Source organism: Musa acuminata, chromosome BXJ2-3 (assembly GCF_036884655.1).
Source record: "Musa acuminata AAA Group cultivar baxijiao chromosome BXJ2-3, Cavendish_Baxijiao_AAA, whole genome shotgun sequence".
Lineage (NCBI taxonomy): Eukaryota > Viridiplantae > Streptophyta > Magnoliopsida > Zingiberales > Musaceae > Musa > Musa acuminata.
This window is the reverse complement of record NC_088340.1, coordinates 39,231,933-39,248,504: the sequence shown is the minus strand read 5'-3', so window position 1 is coordinate 39,248,504 and position 16,572 is coordinate 39,231,933. Positions and strand designations below refer to the sequence as shown.

Genomic DNA, 16,572 nt, shown 5'->3' with positions numbered 1-16,572 from the left:
CGACCAACGTCACTGAGAAAAGCAAAGCTTCGCCCTTGTCTTCGGCCAACGACAAACGTTGCTGCAGCCAAATTCCTAAGAGGTTTCGCGGTCAATCTTCATCTTCCTTACCGTGATAGTTTTCGTTGTTCTGTCAATAATCGATTGACTTAGAGAACGAAGGACAGACTTAAGGAGAACGAAAGGGACTCTCGTTTCCACGAGGGTCACCGCTTGACATTTGACGTCCATCACCGTCTTAGATGCTTGACATCAAGCGAGGTCGACGACAGAACAGCCTGGAGGGTAGGCGCCACCCTTTCTACATGCTGGGCATAAGGTGAGGCCGATGAAGAAGATTCAGCCTCAACCATTCACCGGCAACCGGTACATGAGGCGCAAGGTTGTATCACCGTAGGTTGAGGTGGTGATCCGGCGCTCGGGAGATCTGATGCATCAACGTCATATGCATCTCCTCATGCCTCGAGCCGTACGGGTCTTTGATGATGGGAGCCTCCCGGAGAGGGTGGAGTCTGCAAAGTAGCGGCGTCATCGAGAAGTAACGGCGGATCTTGGCAAGATGAAACGATGGCAAAAGGATGTTATCCTCGTTGCGTCCTCATCAGCATTAATGGTAAATGTCACCCCACGAGGGGCATTCTTGGAAGTTTGCATAGCCTGGACGGAGCTGGTGGCAGTCGGATGTTCCAACCGGGGCGTGTGCGGCGGGGCTCACCTCCGATTGGCTTCTTAGCCCGTCGTCATCACCCTTGTACGGCGTGAGGAGCGCTAGGTTTGTCCGCACGGATCCAAGACCCAAAACAGGGGTTCTTCATGATTTGTGCGTCAGCAGCAGAGCCGTGCAGTCCCATAGGAGGTTGCTCTGTGAGACTCGACCAGAACCAATGGGTGCACCGAGGAGGACGATGGGCAATAGACATCCTCGTGACTGACGCAGCCACACAAAGATAGATTTGTCTGGAAGACGACAGGCCTTGTTTAACAGGACGAGCTAAATCAATTTCCATACAAAGCCAAGCAAATCTGCCACGAGATAAGGTGGGGGGTTGAATCTACCATGTTCGACCAAATCTGTCCGTAATATCTAGAGCGTATTGAAGAAAGGCGTCTCTTATCCTGCCGAAGATAGAGAGAGAGAGAGAGAGAGGCGAGAAGGAGAGAAGGGAGATGGAAGAGCACGGGATCAGCCATCGGACGGTGGAGGTGAACGGGATCAGCATACACGTAGCAGAGAAGGGGGAGGGACCGGTGGTGCTGCTCGTCCACGGCTTCCCGGAGCTGTGGTACTCGTGGCGCCACCAGATCCTGGGCCTCGCCGCCCGCGGCTACCGCGCCTTGGCGCCCGACCTCCGCGGATACGGCGACTCCTCTGCCCCGCCCTCCGTCACCTCCTACTCCGTCTTCCACATCGTCGGCGACCTCGTCGCCCTCCTCGATGCCCTCGCCATCCCTCAGGTCACATCGCCTCGTCTCCTTGCTGTTACAGAATAAGATCACGTGTCTGATATCTCCAAATCTTCGTTTCTTCTGCTTTCGATCGAGTCGACGGCACAGAAATCAGCAGCAAGAAAATACATTACTTTTGCTGCGCCTCATAACTATGAGTACATTGAAGATGATGATTTGGTTGGCATCATGTAATTTCTTCTCACCATCCAAATTGTTCATCCCCAGGTGTTCTTGGTGGGGCATGATTGGGGGGCACTCGTAGCATGGTACATGTGCCTGTTTAGGCCCGATAGAGTGAAGGCACTGGTGAACCTTAGCGTCGCGCTGGTTCCATTTATACCTCGAAATCCTGCAGGGAAGCTCGTGGAGTACTTCAGATCGTTGTACGGGGATGACTACTATGTCTGCAGGTTCCAGGTCTGGCTCGTTCCTTCTTTAGCTGTTACATCAAACTTCTCTATGAACATAGTCCATAATAGATGTCACCTGATGTTTAGGGGAGATGGGAACTTTGCAAGCAATCCGAAAGTTTGTCAATTGGTTCATAGTGTGGTGATGATTGATCAGTGCAGAATGTTTTGCTTATGTTTGAGAAGAAGTTGTTAGAGTAGACCTTTGAGGACTTCATATTTCACGAAGGACTGATAAGAAGCATTAGGCTCGTGAGGATTTATCCGCTTTGGTCGATGGTCATATCCATATGATTTTATCCTTTTTAAGCTCCATGATACGTCTAAGAGACGTATCTTTATCATGTTTATTTTCTTCTACCAATTTACATGATACATAGAGCTATAGTCTAACACACACACACACTATAGGTTCTCGGATCAAATACCATCTTCATCATTTACCCTTTATCCCTTTGTTCATGATTTAATACCTATGCGTAAATTAACAATATTTCTCTCCATGCTTTGATCATCATCTTTTTAGCATTCTTTTTCTTCTGTGCATAAACACTCGTACAAATGCAGGAACCAGGAGCCGTAGAAGCAGACTTCGATCGCTTTGGAACAGAGAGTCTCCTCCGAATGGTGTTTGCCTCTCGAAATCCAGGGCCTTTGTTGCTGCCCAAGGAAGCTTTTGTTCCTCTCGATAGGCAGATTCCATTGCCTGATTGGCTCTCAGAAGAAGATATAAGCTACTTCACAAGCAAGTTTGACAAGTCTGGATTTACTGGTCCTGTTAACTATTACCGATGTTTGGACCTGTAAGGATCCCTTAGGCCGGCTTTGATACTATATATCATGATCCCTTCGATGAGATGATGGATCCATCAATCAATCGAGCAAGTCCTATGAGACTAATTCTAGTGTTTGTTGGTGCTGGATAATATACTACTATTGGTTATATGAGTGAAATAATCGAATGATTGATGCAGGAACTGGGAACTGGGAGCACCATGGTGTGGGGTGAAGATACAAGTGCCGGTCAAGTTCATTGTGGGTGATCAGGATCTGACCTACCATTACCCAGGCATCCAGGACTACCTGCACGGAGGTGGGTTTAAGGAAGATGTGCCCATGCTGGAGGAGGTGGTGGTCATGGAGGGGGTGGCTCACTTCATCAACCAGGAGAAAGCGCATGAGATTACTGATCATATCTATCACTTCATCCGCAAGTTCTAATGTTATTCCCTACGAGTGATCCAACTTTGTTCTGTTTGAGACCATGGAAGGCAGGTCACTGCTTTATGTTCTTGTTATTAGAAGAATAATAATTTGGAACGGTGGTGGATTTTATGAGAAGATAATACCATTGTTGGTGTAAATGATTTTAAGTCACGGTCTCGGAGCCGACGTGGCTTGGTTCGGGTCCGGATGAGGGAGGATCTTCCAGGGACGATCCTCGAGACTGCTGAAGTAGCCGATCGCGATGGTTCGATCGAGACGGGGTCGCTGTTTCCTCCGGGAAGGTACTCCTCGCTTGAGCGTTTAGTGGGGGGCCTCCGTCTTCGCACTTGCACATAGGTCGGGTCGGGGGAGCTCGATCCGATCCCTCCGACGATCAAGTTAGTGAATAATTGCAAGAGGTTTTTTTATCTATGTTCCCTCATCTTTTCCTCGGAGCGCGAGAGTTTTTATAGTGAGGGTTAACGTTGCCTGATGCGTCTGCCCGCAGGGAGCAGGATCGTATTTCTGGTAGGCATAGCGTGAGGGATCGAGCCTGAGCAGGGTGTTAATGTACCTTGGTCGACGTTTTGGTCCGCGTTGACCAGATGCTGACAAGTCAACAGAGACGTGAGGCGTCATCTGGGGCAGTTGACGTCACTCGAGTCTTATCGTCATTATTACCCTCATCAACCATACACTAATAAATGCAAATAATGATAACCTACCATCTCTCAATCTTTGTATCCATCTTTGTCTCTACCATTATTTCGGTAGCTAAATAATCATTTTCTTCTTCTTCTCTTGCTCGGCCTCTTTCCCTTTCCTCTCTCCCTCTCCTTCCTCTTCGCCCCATCAGGAGAAGTAAGAAAAGATGCAAGAAACAGATAATGTGACAATGGAGGAGCGAAGCCGGCCTTCGTTCGTCCTGTTTGTATTCTTGAGCAAGGAAAGGGAGATGCGCACTGACAGCGATACAAAACGAAGCGTTCGCAGACCAGCTCGGTCAAATGTCACTTACAGCAATGACAGGGCTCCAGACCATTGGTTAGTATTTCTTTGACCCAATTGTCTCTGCAACACCGACTACGTCTGTGTAGTTCACATGGAAACTTCGATCCTGGAAAGTGACGAAACCTGTCTTCTGACTTTGGCACATTCGAGAAGGCAATCGAGTTGGCGGACGATACTGAATCGTTGAAAAGATTCTGTGCAGGACTGTGACATGCAAACGCGGAGTCTGTGGCACGACTCCGATAGAATATTATTTTCCTTGCTTTCATCTACTGGTGATCGAGAGAGAGAGAGAGAGAGAGAGAGAGAAGGAAGATGGAGGGCGAAGGGGTTTCGCATCGGATGGTGGAGGCGAACGGCATCAGCATGCACGTGGCGGAGAAGGGGGAGGGACCGGCGGTGCTGCTGCTCCACGGCTTCCCGGAGCTCTGGTACTCGTGGCGGCACCAGATCGCCGGCCTGGCCGCCCGCGGTTACCGCGCCATTGCACCGGACCTCCGCGGCTACGGCGACACCTCCGCCCCGTCCGCCGCGGCTTCCTACACCGTCTTCCACATCGTCGGGGATCTCATCGCCCTCCTCGACGCTCTCGCCATTCCACAGGTGATCGACTTTGTCCCTTTATCCTCTCAATAGATCAACTATTAATTTTCATAGTATTTAAAATATAATTATCAAAATATTTTTGTTATGAGGATAAAGACTTATCCTTTGCAAAGTGCTTATTATTCTCATTAATTAATATGTCTGACTCCTTTTTCTGGTACCATTAAAATTAAAATCCTTCGCCACTTATCCTTTGAATTTTCTTTTTATAATTATTCTCGTCAATTATTTTTGCCTATCTCGTTTTTCTAGAACATTAAAATCGAAGTCTGCAGATGAGCCAAGTAACCAATGCTAGTTATCTTCGTTGGTGTAAATTGGATTGTAGGTTTACCTGGTGGGGCACGACTGGGGCGCACTAATAGCTTGGAATCTGTGTCTCTTCAGACCAGATAGAGTGAAGGCGCTGGTGAATCTGAGCGTCCCGTTCATGCCCCGCAACCCTGCAGGGAAGCCCACACAGCACTTCCGGTCTTTCTATGGGGATGACTTCTACGTGTGCAGGTTCCAGGTATCATCATCTCGCGTCTTTGCCCGTCTTCTCTTCTCCGGACTGTCTCTCGCTGATAATTCGTTTCACCCGTAGGAACCTGGAGCTATCGAAGCAGAGTTTGCACGCATCGGAACTGGAAAGCTGCTGCGAATAGTCTTATGCAATCGTAACGCAGGGCCGCTTTTATTAAGCGAGGTAGATTTCGAGGCGGAGGTGGCGCTGCCATCTTGGCTCTCGGAAGAAGACATCGATTACTTCGCGAGCAAGCTGGATAAGTCCGGTTTTACCGGTCCTGTTAACTATTACCGATGCTTGGACTTGTAAGCGCTCCTTGGCATGGTTGGTGTGTGTAGTAGAGCTGACGCAGGAACTCTTGTTGATGCACGTTACGTATGTTCGATGCAGGAACTGGGAGTTGGGTGCGCCATGGAGTGGGGTGCAGAGACAGGTGCCGGTAAAGTTCATCATAGGTGACCAGGACATGACCTATCATTTCCCGGGGATAAAGGAGTACATACAAGGAGGGGGATTCAAGAGAGACGTACCGATGCTCGAGGAGGCAGTCGTCATGGAGGGAGTAGCCCACTTCATCAACCAGGAGAAGGCGCCTGAGATCACCGACCACATCTGTGACTTCATCCGAAGGTTCTGAGGTGTTTGCTCCTTTGGTGCTCGATCTTTACAAGCTGAGTTCTAGATTTGGTGAAACTCTCTCAAAACAGCAAATAAATGACCGTCTCCTTTGATTCAATATTTGTTCATCAATCGATGTTGTGATCGATGACCTGCATAAGACACCAATGGCTGATCCCTAATGTGACATTCCAGTATCATTAGATGCTCAACGATAATTGCTTAAGAATCATATCCATGCAGAAATAAGATTTTATTGCAGCAACCGACTGATAGTCGAAATAGGAAGAGTATGGTAGATCCAAAATTCAATTACCATTTCTTTCAGCTTCATTCAAACAAAATAATCTAGTCATACAAGTCTCGAGGATCAACAATTACGAAAACCTTTATTGACACAACTTTGCCACAAGTGATGCATCCACAGATCCAGTCCTCAAATTTGCCGGAACAGAGGCATTTTTCACAGGTTTTAGCTCTTTCATACCTTAGCATCCTAGACGCTCAATGGTTTTTGGCGTCTTTGAACATCATAATGGACGTCTATTAAACCTGTTATGCCAGCTGTGATCTTTTGGCCGATCTTCACTGGGCCGACGCCTGAAGGAGTACCTGCGGAAACACACAAAGAGCACAACAGAAAACATTACTTGCTTTTTACATTACATTGGCACCAAAATACTTAGTAACCTCAGCAATGACCAAAAGAGTTGGTCATCACATCAGTACCACTAGCTTTGTGCAACTATAGATCAGAAATTTGATGGTCAGTTGGATTGTCCGAATCATTTTTGCTAGATGTAACCATACACAAGGTCAATTGCCGAGATAGATGCAAATATATGACCAGCCACACAGATGCAAGCTGACAACTTTTTCTTTTTCGTAACAGCAGAACACTTGCTAGACCAACACGCTGCCAAGTAAAGAATTGGATGCTTCATTTACATACCACCAGCTTCTGCTTTCTTGCTCTTACCAATGATCTAACTTATTTATCTTAATATATGCATGCAACTGCTTCTGGTACTTAATATCAAAAAACAATAAAGTTTGCTTGAGGACACACAATCTGAATTAGCCAAGATAAAGATACCATACCAGTTAAAATCACATCCCCTTCCACGAGAGTCATAATTGAACTGATATGGCTTACAAGAAACGGAAGTTTGAAGATCATGTCTTTGGTCGACCCTTTCTGCTTAATTTCATCATCTACCTGGATAAGATGTTGATGATTACACACAGAAAATTGCTAAGACAAACTAGTGAATAAATGAATGAGAGGGGGAAAAAGATAACCACCTTGAGCCATAACTCAAGATTGTTAGGGTCCACCACCATTGATCTGGGAAGCTGCATTGACAAAAATGTCAAAATACATGTCTGCATTCTTACCATCAATATAGACCTTTGATACAGATGCAAAAACCCAAGCTTGATTATACATGCAATAGCTACTCAAGCTTGCTGCCCGCTTAATTTTGTTTACTCATTGAGAAGATTGTAAAAAAAAATCTTGGTATACAATCAGTGATCTTATGCAAGAAAATTATGCACTTGGACCTTCATATGCTTCAAATTGCATTTCTATCAATGTAAAAGATCTGACCCTTGTACCAATAAATAGCAGGGGAATTAGGAGAATGTCCCCACAGGATGAGTTACACAACCAAAAAATATACAATAAAAAGTTGAAAACAAAAAAATGAAACAGAAAAGAACCAAAGTGACAAAAAAGGAAACGGAAGCCAAGGTAAATTGCTTACAACTGCACTAATTGGAGTGAAGGTATCCTGCCCTTTGGCCACTGTCCAGGGGAGACCTGCTGACTGTGAATAACAAAATATTAATCTCTCAGAGTGTAACAAAAATTATGTTAATCACTAATGTTTCAAACTGCAAAACCGTCACATTAAGTTCATCATACTATCACATTCAATGAACTCTGATTTGTGTATATATCACAGCAATCCTTTTAACACTACAGAATTGTATAGCATCATTAAAGGAACTATAAGATGCCACATGACTAGACCCAAATCCAAAGAAAAGCTACAGACTTCAAAGTGAAGGTTTGTGAAAAGCAAACTTCGTGATTAGCCAAAAGTCAGCAACAAACTTCAAGTTAAGCAAATTCCTTTTTGAATACATCGTGTAAACATCAAAGGCTTCCATGAGGACACAAAGCAAACATTTAATCAGTGATCTACATTAAGTACTTTTAATAACATAGAATATAATATATATATATATATATATATCATTAAAGAATATATATCCTGATACTAATCCAACCATCTCCCTTCCCCTTGCAGTGTGGGAGTTGCTTGCTGTGTGATTATATAGGATTCTGCTTTTTATGATTCTATTATAGATAGATAATAATTGACAAAAGTATCTGAAACAGACAAATTACTCAGAAAATAATAAACAAACTAGCACACTTGTTACAAAATTTGATGGCAAAACCTAAACACTTCGTGGTACTACGGAAAAGAAAAAAAAAAGCTGAATTGTTCACCTTGGCAGCAGATTGGATTTCTCTTGCTGTCATATCCAAAGCAAGTGCATAACCTGAAATTGCCACCAGCGGTAGAGTAAAAAATGAAAAGCTAGCCACAATTTTCTCATAACACCAGCTCTAAGAAATAAAAATAAAATTAACACACTACAGTAAAAAGTGAAGAAGAGATTCAAACATCACAAGCGGATGGTCTTTTTAGTGTCACAAATGAACAACTGCCAGTTTAGACACATTAACATTAAGAGTCACATATGATGAACTCTTCATGATCTTTGTTACAAACAAACAAAGTGGGACTTCACATATCTAAGTATACTTACAAAGAATGTCTGTAAGCAAAGAATCTCAAACTTTACATGTTAAAGAAAAAATTACTTGTGGAGCCTTCGTGCTGTTTCATGGATGTGTATGCCTAAAGATCTTGTAGTCATCTTTTGGCACTTTTGGACCATTAACCTATTTAGTGGTTATAGTTCTCCACTAATCCAGTTCTTTTCAAACGAACTCCGCTTTGACTTTCTCCCTTAAAAATTTTCTTATAAAAAAGCGCAGCTATTAATGAGTGCATGGCCAAACAGTGTATAAGACAAAGGCTCTGAAATTCTAATGAAAGTATCAAATAAACCTAATCTCCATGGAACAAAAAAGCCAAAACCTAGCAAAGATAAGTCTTCAAGCGTCAATAGAATTTGATCCAATTACAAAGGCAGAACTGAACTGTTTCGAACCTTAGCTTAAAGAAGATTTCTTTAGCAACAAAAAGAAAATAATTTAAAATCTTCGGCAAGAGGAAGCCGAATCCAAGTCAGCCCCAAGGAAGAGATCCCAGTACCTCCGACGTAGTCCATGGCGGAAGCCTCCGTGACATCGCGGGCCTTCTTCCCGATGACGACGGCCAGCTCCACCTCATGATCCAGCGATTCCAGAGGGTGCGGAACCTCGATGGTGCCTCCATTTTGGAGATAAGACGAGGTGGGCTTCATGAACAACACCGGCACCTGAATCCAGAGCAAGCCAATTTGATCAAAGAAAAAAGAAGCGATCAAAGAAAGAAGAGAAGGGATCTTCGATCTGTAGCATGAGGGCGGGAAGCAGATCGAGAGGAAATAAAAAACGAGGAAGTCGAATTCAACAAGAGGGAGAGCAGGAGACGGGGCGGGTGGAGAACCCAACCTTGGGGACGGCGTTGCCGAGTTCCTTGGCGTGGGCGGCGTAGTTGCGCCCGACGGCGATGATCTTGGTTCCGGCGCTCAGTAACCGAGATGCCGTCGCCGCCGCCATAACTCGCTCCCCTTCTTTCCTCTTTTCCTCTCCTGTAGCGATGCGATGCGACCGTAAATAAAATAAAGTGCAGTATATACAATATATACATATGATTCTACATACCTATATGTAAAATAAAGTGCACTATGATTCTACATAACTCTTCACGTGAGCATGAATACAAAACAACAATAACAACTAAATCATAAAATATCAATTATTTGGGACCGATTAAATGGATCTTATATGGTCATAAAATCGCAATCATTAAGATCTAAAACATTGATCAAATTAAATAAAACATCGATGCTTAATGTAATGTTGCTTGCCAAGTTTATATTTCAGATTTATCAAAATCATATTAAATGAGAAAAAGTCTGGACTGATAGAACAAAGTCACAGTAGTCAAATCATTAGGCAAGAAATTGCAAGTAGCAGTAATTCCAAAAGCTGCAGATCCTAAAACAAAGAAAATTGTACAGTCCAATAGTTGATCAGTCTCATCATAAAAAAAGAAAGAGAAGAGATATGAATCCTATAATTAATAGGAAAGATCGGTTCATTTCTCGAGTAAAAGTCTTTCCAAATAAAAAGGGAAAAAAGGCTTTTAGGTTAACTTTGAAAAGGCCAATGTGAAGAATGGATCATAAAAAATGTAGATAACACAATCTTGAACAAATTCCAATCATGGAAAATGTAGGAAAAAAGACAGGCGCAGGTAATAATATGATTTCTAAACAAGTCATGCTGCTATGGATCACACAATTGCAAAATTATGACCACCCCTAAGATCAAACATGAAACCAGGAAACCTAAATCAGAAAGTTCATCTATACTCTCTCTTTTCATCTTTAATCATGGAATAGATAGTCCATGCTAGTCAAACATTGTAGTACACCAACATCCTCCTCAGCTCATCAAAACGAAATGAATGGATGTACCTCTAGTAAAAGAACGTATCCGATGCATGAGACTCTCGCCAATACGGTTAAATGCTCAAAGAGATTGTATCAAGTCACAAAAGAACAATCTTATCGTTGTATCAAGGCCTGCCCGCAAAAGTCATGGCAATTAAAGATGCACCTCTAGTCCCGAACATATGAGTCATGACAATTTCAAAGCGTAACCTAAGAAATCACAAAAGTTCACTTCCTATGTTATTAGATATGCCATGTTAAGAAAAAGTCTTGATGAATATAAGTAAGCAATGCAGAATTAAAGATGTCAACAGAATAGGACATACTGTGTAAAGGTTGAAGGTCAAGCACTTTCACCCAACCTTGAGGATCCTCGCCTCGGATGTCCCCATGACCCTCGGTGCCGTCACAGCCAAAGAGAGCACCTCGTAGTGTCTCTTAGCATCCATCACCGTCACAACAATGACGGTGATCTTGTCATCCCTAACCCAAATGCAGAGAGTTGATACAAACACTTGTGAACCAAGAAGAAAGATCGGACCATACCTTCCGTGAAACTGATAAGCCCGTCGAGGGATACGGACGGCTGGTTAATCTTGCTCGTGAAGAGCCGTTCTCGTATCGCCGTGGTAAACTTGCTTCCGTCCTCCACACTAGAAACCTGCAGAGCCGGTCAAAGAAAACCTCCAAATCCATCACAAGAAGCAAAAAGAAAAGTGGAAATGAGACCAATCCGAGCGGAGCTGGTCATAACAAGGAGCTTGAGGTAGACATCGTCGAACCTTGGGGCGGTGCGTCTGGCCTTCTTGCTCCGACCGCCGGCACCGAGATCGATACCCCTAGCACGAACAAGATCGACGAGACGAGAGTCGAAGGAACCCACGAAGAACAAGCGGGGAGAGATTAGGGTTCCACGAAGTGCGTAGGAGGGAGCAGGGTTAGGGCTTACCATGGCGGGGAGAAAGAAGAGCCTCCGGTGGTCTCGGATCGAGCCCTTTTAAAAAATGAGGAGGAGCGAGGCGGGGCTTTCGAACGACGGGGCGGGATCTCCATTAGCTATGGGTCCCATAGAGGGCCGGGTATGAGAGACGGAAAGGTAAGGAAAAGGGTAAATCTTCCGTGTGATCTCCGGTCGAATAGAATCGGCCGTGGACCGGCGATGCCCAGCTCACCAAATTGGGCCGCACTATCGGCCCGGCTCGATCCAGTTAAGGCGGCAGCCTCAGCGAGCCCAGCCCAATATTATTGAGTTTTTTAAAGATAAAATACGACGTTAGAAAGTAATTAAAAAAAGTAAAAAAAAAATTCAGATTCAAATATCAAAGCCAAAGTCCACTAGCGATGATAACACTATCTGCAGCAGCACAAGCGTGCCCTTAATCTTAGATCCTATGATAATATTACAATATCATTCAAAATCTAGCGCACGATTTAAGATGAAATTTAATTTCAGTATCAAAATAAAAACACTAAGTTAACCTAATAGCACATCATTGTGGGTCGATTACGTGTCCTTTCAAGACTTACTACATCCACCTGGTGCTCTTGAAGGACAACAAAGTTGTCAGTCAGCAAGCAAACATATGTTCTTTCCAGAAACCACAGCTGAGCTGGTCGCCTTTCTGCTATCAGAAACACCACGCATGTGTTTTAGCCAAAGGGAAAAAGGATGCAACGACATGGCAGTAAGTAGGCATGCATTTGTTTTATGTGAGGAGGAAGAGAACATGATGAGCACTTGCAAGAGACCTCATCCGACATAGACATGGTAGTGTACATGCCTCCCTCTCTCCTCTTCTCGCTGGAGTTGCATGTGTTGTTTCAGGTCATCGGCAAGGAGATCTCTAATGAATCAACCACGATAGCTCTCCTGTCTCTTTTGCATCTCTGTGGGCAAGTCAGCAGCGAGAAACTTTTAGTTAGCAGTCCATTTCTGGGAACAGATGAGTCTCCTGATTCCTTGAGAAGAAGATCTCGTATGCTTCCTCACAGAACTAACTGTAGTTGACAAGAACTAACTCAAATAAGATGATCCATGGTTATGAGATCTTAATTGAGACTGTACATGGCAGCTTGGAGAAATACAAGATGCTATTATAAATAGAAAATGAACAATTAGACTTTAGTTGTCATGTTCAAAATTAAAAGAAAATATTCATTGAAGGAAAGGATAGGCAAAGCATCAGTGTTGCATCAGAACAGAGATATACTGCCGTAGAGCAACCAAGGGTTGTGACACAGACCACAGTGTCTGCTTTTAGGATGAAAATATATGTTTCTCATATCAAAGTTTTACTAATCATGATCCTGTGTCTCAAAATGCAAATACTACGATGACGACATGTCGTAACGTTCTGATTATTTAGAATCGGCTGTATAGATTTTTCTTCATCATTAGGGTCTACAGAAAACAACATCCAATATCCTTACCTACATCATGAACATTCAGATATCTGTACATGCTTCCTAATAAAAGTCTTTCATTTGGTGGCTCTCAATTATTAACAGTATCCAAGATTCTTATGACCACACTCAATTACAACTGGCTCTCTCTCGCTATTTGGTGGAACAAAAACCTTTAATCAAGCAATTAAGGCCCCCTGTGGGACATGAGAGGAGGACATCTCTCCTTGCTGCAAGCAGCTGGCAAATTAGCTTTTAATCAAAAGGTTAATAAGAGCCATGGTGACCACCTTGGTGGTTGCAAATCCATGGATCTCCTGTGAGTCATTGAGTGGTGCTGAGTGATGGTGTTGGTGGTTGGAGAACTCCTCAACAGCACTGCAACTTTTGTTCCTAGAAACTGATGGGTTGGCCACAGAGAATTATGAGTTTTGGGGGCGCATATCACCTTGGGAGATGGTGCAACAGTGGATGCTTCACCGTCTCCTTTTAGGCTTTGCAGGTTACTCACTCTTAAAGCAAGCAAACCATGGCCCTCTCCAGGTGGGTTTAGTTGCATGGCTAGGGTTCTTTTCTTCTCTTTAATCATGAGGTGTGCTGGCCAAATGCACATGCATGGTTCCACGTTATATGAAGCATATCAGAAGGAAGATGCATATCTGAGTTGATCATGCTGGGGAAGTCAACAATTTGAAAGGTGATATGTCATGCTACAAAATGAAGGCCTGTCCTGGACAGCAAGCTACCTTGGGAGATGATTTTATCTACCAAGATATTTCTTTTATGTAGATGCTATGTATAAAAATGAATTGTGCATTATTTTGGAGTTTAATAAAGACTCAAAAGGTCTTCTTAAGAAAGATGTTTCTACATAGAGAAGCAATCAAAATGAGGAGGGTTTAGAAAATGGAGCCCATCACTTTCCTATGGAAGCCCAAGCTTTTTTTTCCAAGAGGACTGGAAGCAACTGAATGTAATCACACTCAATCATGTGGTTAGGACTACCAATATAACTCAGAAACCTAAATTATCAAGTTGTGAATCAAACTCGATATATGATCCGATTTTTTAAAATTTTAATAATGTGGAACTAATTGTCCTTTTCTTTTATTTTCATCTCACACACATAAATATTCAGAAATAAGAACTAAAAAATGTAAGTCCAAGCATAGTCAGTTTTTACCACCTTGTGTTGATGCATGTAACCTAAAAGATTACACATAACACTAACAACCAATCTGTAAGATCGTAGTGAACATTTAGGCTAGGAACAAATGATACCATTTTCACCCATATCATGATCCATTTTCTGAAGTCATAGTTTCAACTCAAGAAATTTTATGATCCCCCCATGTAGTCTCAAAATATATTTTAGACTTTAGTAGATAAATTGCACAGTCCATAAAGCAGAACATGAGATTTAGACCTGATAAAGCACCCCTGATTTGGTATTTAAAATAACAAAATATTCATACAAGACTTCTACTTTGTCTACTTTTGGACTTGAAAGAGCATTTACTGGTTAAATTCGGTCAAATATGATGATAAAAATTGTTCAATCAGAGTTGAATACTAACAAGAATTCTTGAATATTAATGACAGAAAACCTCGTGAAATATTGGTCAAAAGATTCAAAACATTTGAAATCATGAGGACAAAAGTTAAGTGCTCCAAAAACTTGATAGTGAAATATTGGTCAAAAGATTCAAAACATTTAAAATCAATCATGAAGAGAAAAGTTAAGTGATCTAAAAGCTTGATGATACTAATGGATCACAGACAGCTACTGCTCATCTTACCTGTCCCGAGGATTTCAGCACTCTTACTTTTCTCATAGTGAAGCCTTCCTTAACAAGGTTATGCCCCATTTCTTTGATGCAAGCACACAAGTTAACATGTAGCTGGAATTGTTACCCATCACGTTAAGAAAGAAACCCTACATCTGCCTAGGCCTTTGAAAACAATTCATGCTTTTGGAGAGTGACACCATTTGGAATATGTGTGGTTCTCGATCTTGGGTGAAGCAAACGGATTTGAGACATGCTTCCTAGTGCCTCAATCCGATTAGTATCCACAAAGCCAATGTGAATACTTCTATAGATGGCCACGTCTGTAGACCACAAGGTCCCTACATCATTATCAAATTATTGAAAAAAGCTTCTAAATTTAGGAATTATAGCATAGCAGTTGAACTTTAAAAAGTACCTAGATAGTGCCCCTATTTTTTCAAAATGATCATTTTACCTCTGTCAACCATCAACCTCCATTAGTTGACTACCCCTATCGCCTAGCCGATCACCCTCCCTTAGCTACCTATGCCTCTGCGCGTGGCATGGCCCCACCAATTGCACCCCTCAGAGTATACAAGCTAGCCTTGCTGGCTACGCCTACACCTTCACATGCGGGTTGGCCTTGCCAACCGTCTCCCTCCCCTCCCCTAGTCAACCCTCACCTCCACACGTCCGTGAGCAGACCATGCTAATTGTCCCTCCCCCTCCCGGTTACCTATGCCTCTATGCGTAGCTTGGCCTCGCCAGTCACCCCTCTCTCTCCACCCTTAGCCTCCTATGCCTACACGCACGGGCTGGCCACGTCAGCCACCTCCCTCCATGCGCGTGATGCCCTACAATATGAAGAGAAAGTAGGGGCGATGACATAGACAACACAGGAAGGAGGTGATGGTGGTTTTAGTGAATGCAAAGGTAAAACAATTTTTTCATATGGTCAAGGATGCTATCTAAAAAATATTTAAAGCTGAAATGCTTTGCGAAAAAATCTCAAACTTATCCCCCTATATATATATATATATATATATAAGCACGTGTGCATTCCTGCCTAAACTTTGTGGAGTAGATGCACGCAGCTAGGCGTGCAGTTTTCTCCTTGGAGGAAAGCAGATCCTGTTGCGTGGCGACTGACAACGGCGTGTCATTTCTTCAAACAGCTGGTGGCTCCGAACTAGCCACATCCGAGGGCTTCCGCACCCCACCGTGGAAGGATACAACTCGTTGGTTCAGTTAGGCAGCGCACAGTAGAGAGTACCTCCTCTAATAGCGGCATGCATGTACTGGTCCAGAGGCCGCCATCTTCGTCTCATGGATACAACGTACATCCACAGGGGGGACTTATCTCTCCTCCTCCAACAAAACAAAGGAAGGGATGGTGAGGGGCTTGAGGTCCCACGGAAGGGTCGAAGCATGTGTCGTCCCCGCATTTGCCGGTCATGATCAGAGTTGGGTGACAAGGTCGATCCTTCTCTGTTGTGCATGCCACACGTTTGTACTTTGTTGGGTCTCCCTGCACATGACCGAATCCTAACCAAAGGCAAAATCCCCAAAAGAGAGGGCCACGTGTAGTTTGATGTGGTGCTCACTGTCATCTTCGCTGCAACATCTACAACCAAAGCTTCCTACCTCTTGTAAAAACTGTCATTACATTTGGATTGTCATTATACATACCTGCAGTTAAGGAGTAACTATCGAGCCTCGAAGTGGATGGCAAACATGCGGTTCGTTATGCTATCACAATCAATGCACCTCACTCGAGTGGTCCTCGATCTGAACCCTCCTTCTCAGTGCTCATGAGTGCAAATCCAAGAATCATGCAACTGGACCGCAGGGTTCAACTTGTGTTAATCATTCATATTCTACGTGT

At 43.5% G+C, this 16,572-nt stretch overlaps 4 protein-coding genes across 4 annotated transcripts; 2 read left to right on the top strand and 2 right to left on the bottom strand.

Moving 5' to 3' along the window:
* The first annotated feature begins 1,012 nt into the window (after positions 1-1,012).
* Positions 1,013-3,236, top strand: LOC103978951 (uncharacterized). The gene is made up of 4 exons (XM_009394924.3): positions 1,013-1,455; positions 1,675-1,866; positions 2,427-2,662; positions 2,834-3,236. Exons 1-4 carry the CDS (start codon positions 1,168-1,170, stop codon positions 3,078-3,080), a joined length of 963 nt encoding a protein of 320 aa, XP_009393199.2. The 5' UTR covers positions 1,013-1,167; the 3' UTR covers positions 3,081-3,236.
* Positions 3,237-4,355: 1,119 nt separating this feature from the next.
* Positions 4,356-5,926, top strand: LOC135608160 (uncharacterized). The gene is made up of 4 exons (XM_065100720.1): positions 4,356-4,679; positions 5,011-5,193; positions 5,269-5,495; positions 5,581-5,926. The coding sequence occupies exons 1-4, from the start codon at positions 4,392-4,394 to the stop codon at positions 5,825-5,827; spliced, it is 945 nt and encodes a 314-aa protein (XP_064956792.1). The 5' UTR covers positions 4,356-4,391; the 3' UTR covers positions 5,828-5,926.
* Positions 5,927-6,104: 178 nt separating this feature from the next.
* LOC135608157 (probable acylpyruvase FAHD1, mitochondrial) lies at positions 6,105-9,681 on the bottom strand. Its single transcript, XM_065100718.1, has 7 exons — positions 9,509-9,681; positions 9,168-9,333; positions 8,333-8,385; positions 7,578-7,640; positions 7,114-7,164; positions 6,910-7,027; positions 6,105-6,420 (listed from the first exon to the last, which is right to left on the bottom strand). The coding sequence occupies exons 1-7, from the start codon at positions 9,614-9,616 to the stop codon at positions 6,305-6,307; spliced, it is 675 nt and encodes a 224-aa protein (XP_064956790.1). The 5' UTR covers positions 9,617-9,681; the 3' UTR covers positions 6,105-6,304.
* A 1,187-nt stretch (positions 9,682-10,868) lies between these two features.
* Positions 10,869-11,467, bottom strand: LOC135607604 (large ribosomal subunit protein eL18x-like). The gene is made up of 3 exons (XM_065099555.1): positions 11,270-11,467; positions 11,100-11,176; positions 10,869-10,998 (listed from the first exon to the last, which is right to left on the bottom strand). Exons 1-3 carry the CDS (start codon positions 11,465-11,467, stop codon positions 10,869-10,871), a joined length of 405 nt encoding a protein of 134 aa, XP_064955627.1.
* Between the last annotated feature and the right edge of the window lie 5,105 nt (positions 11,468-16,572).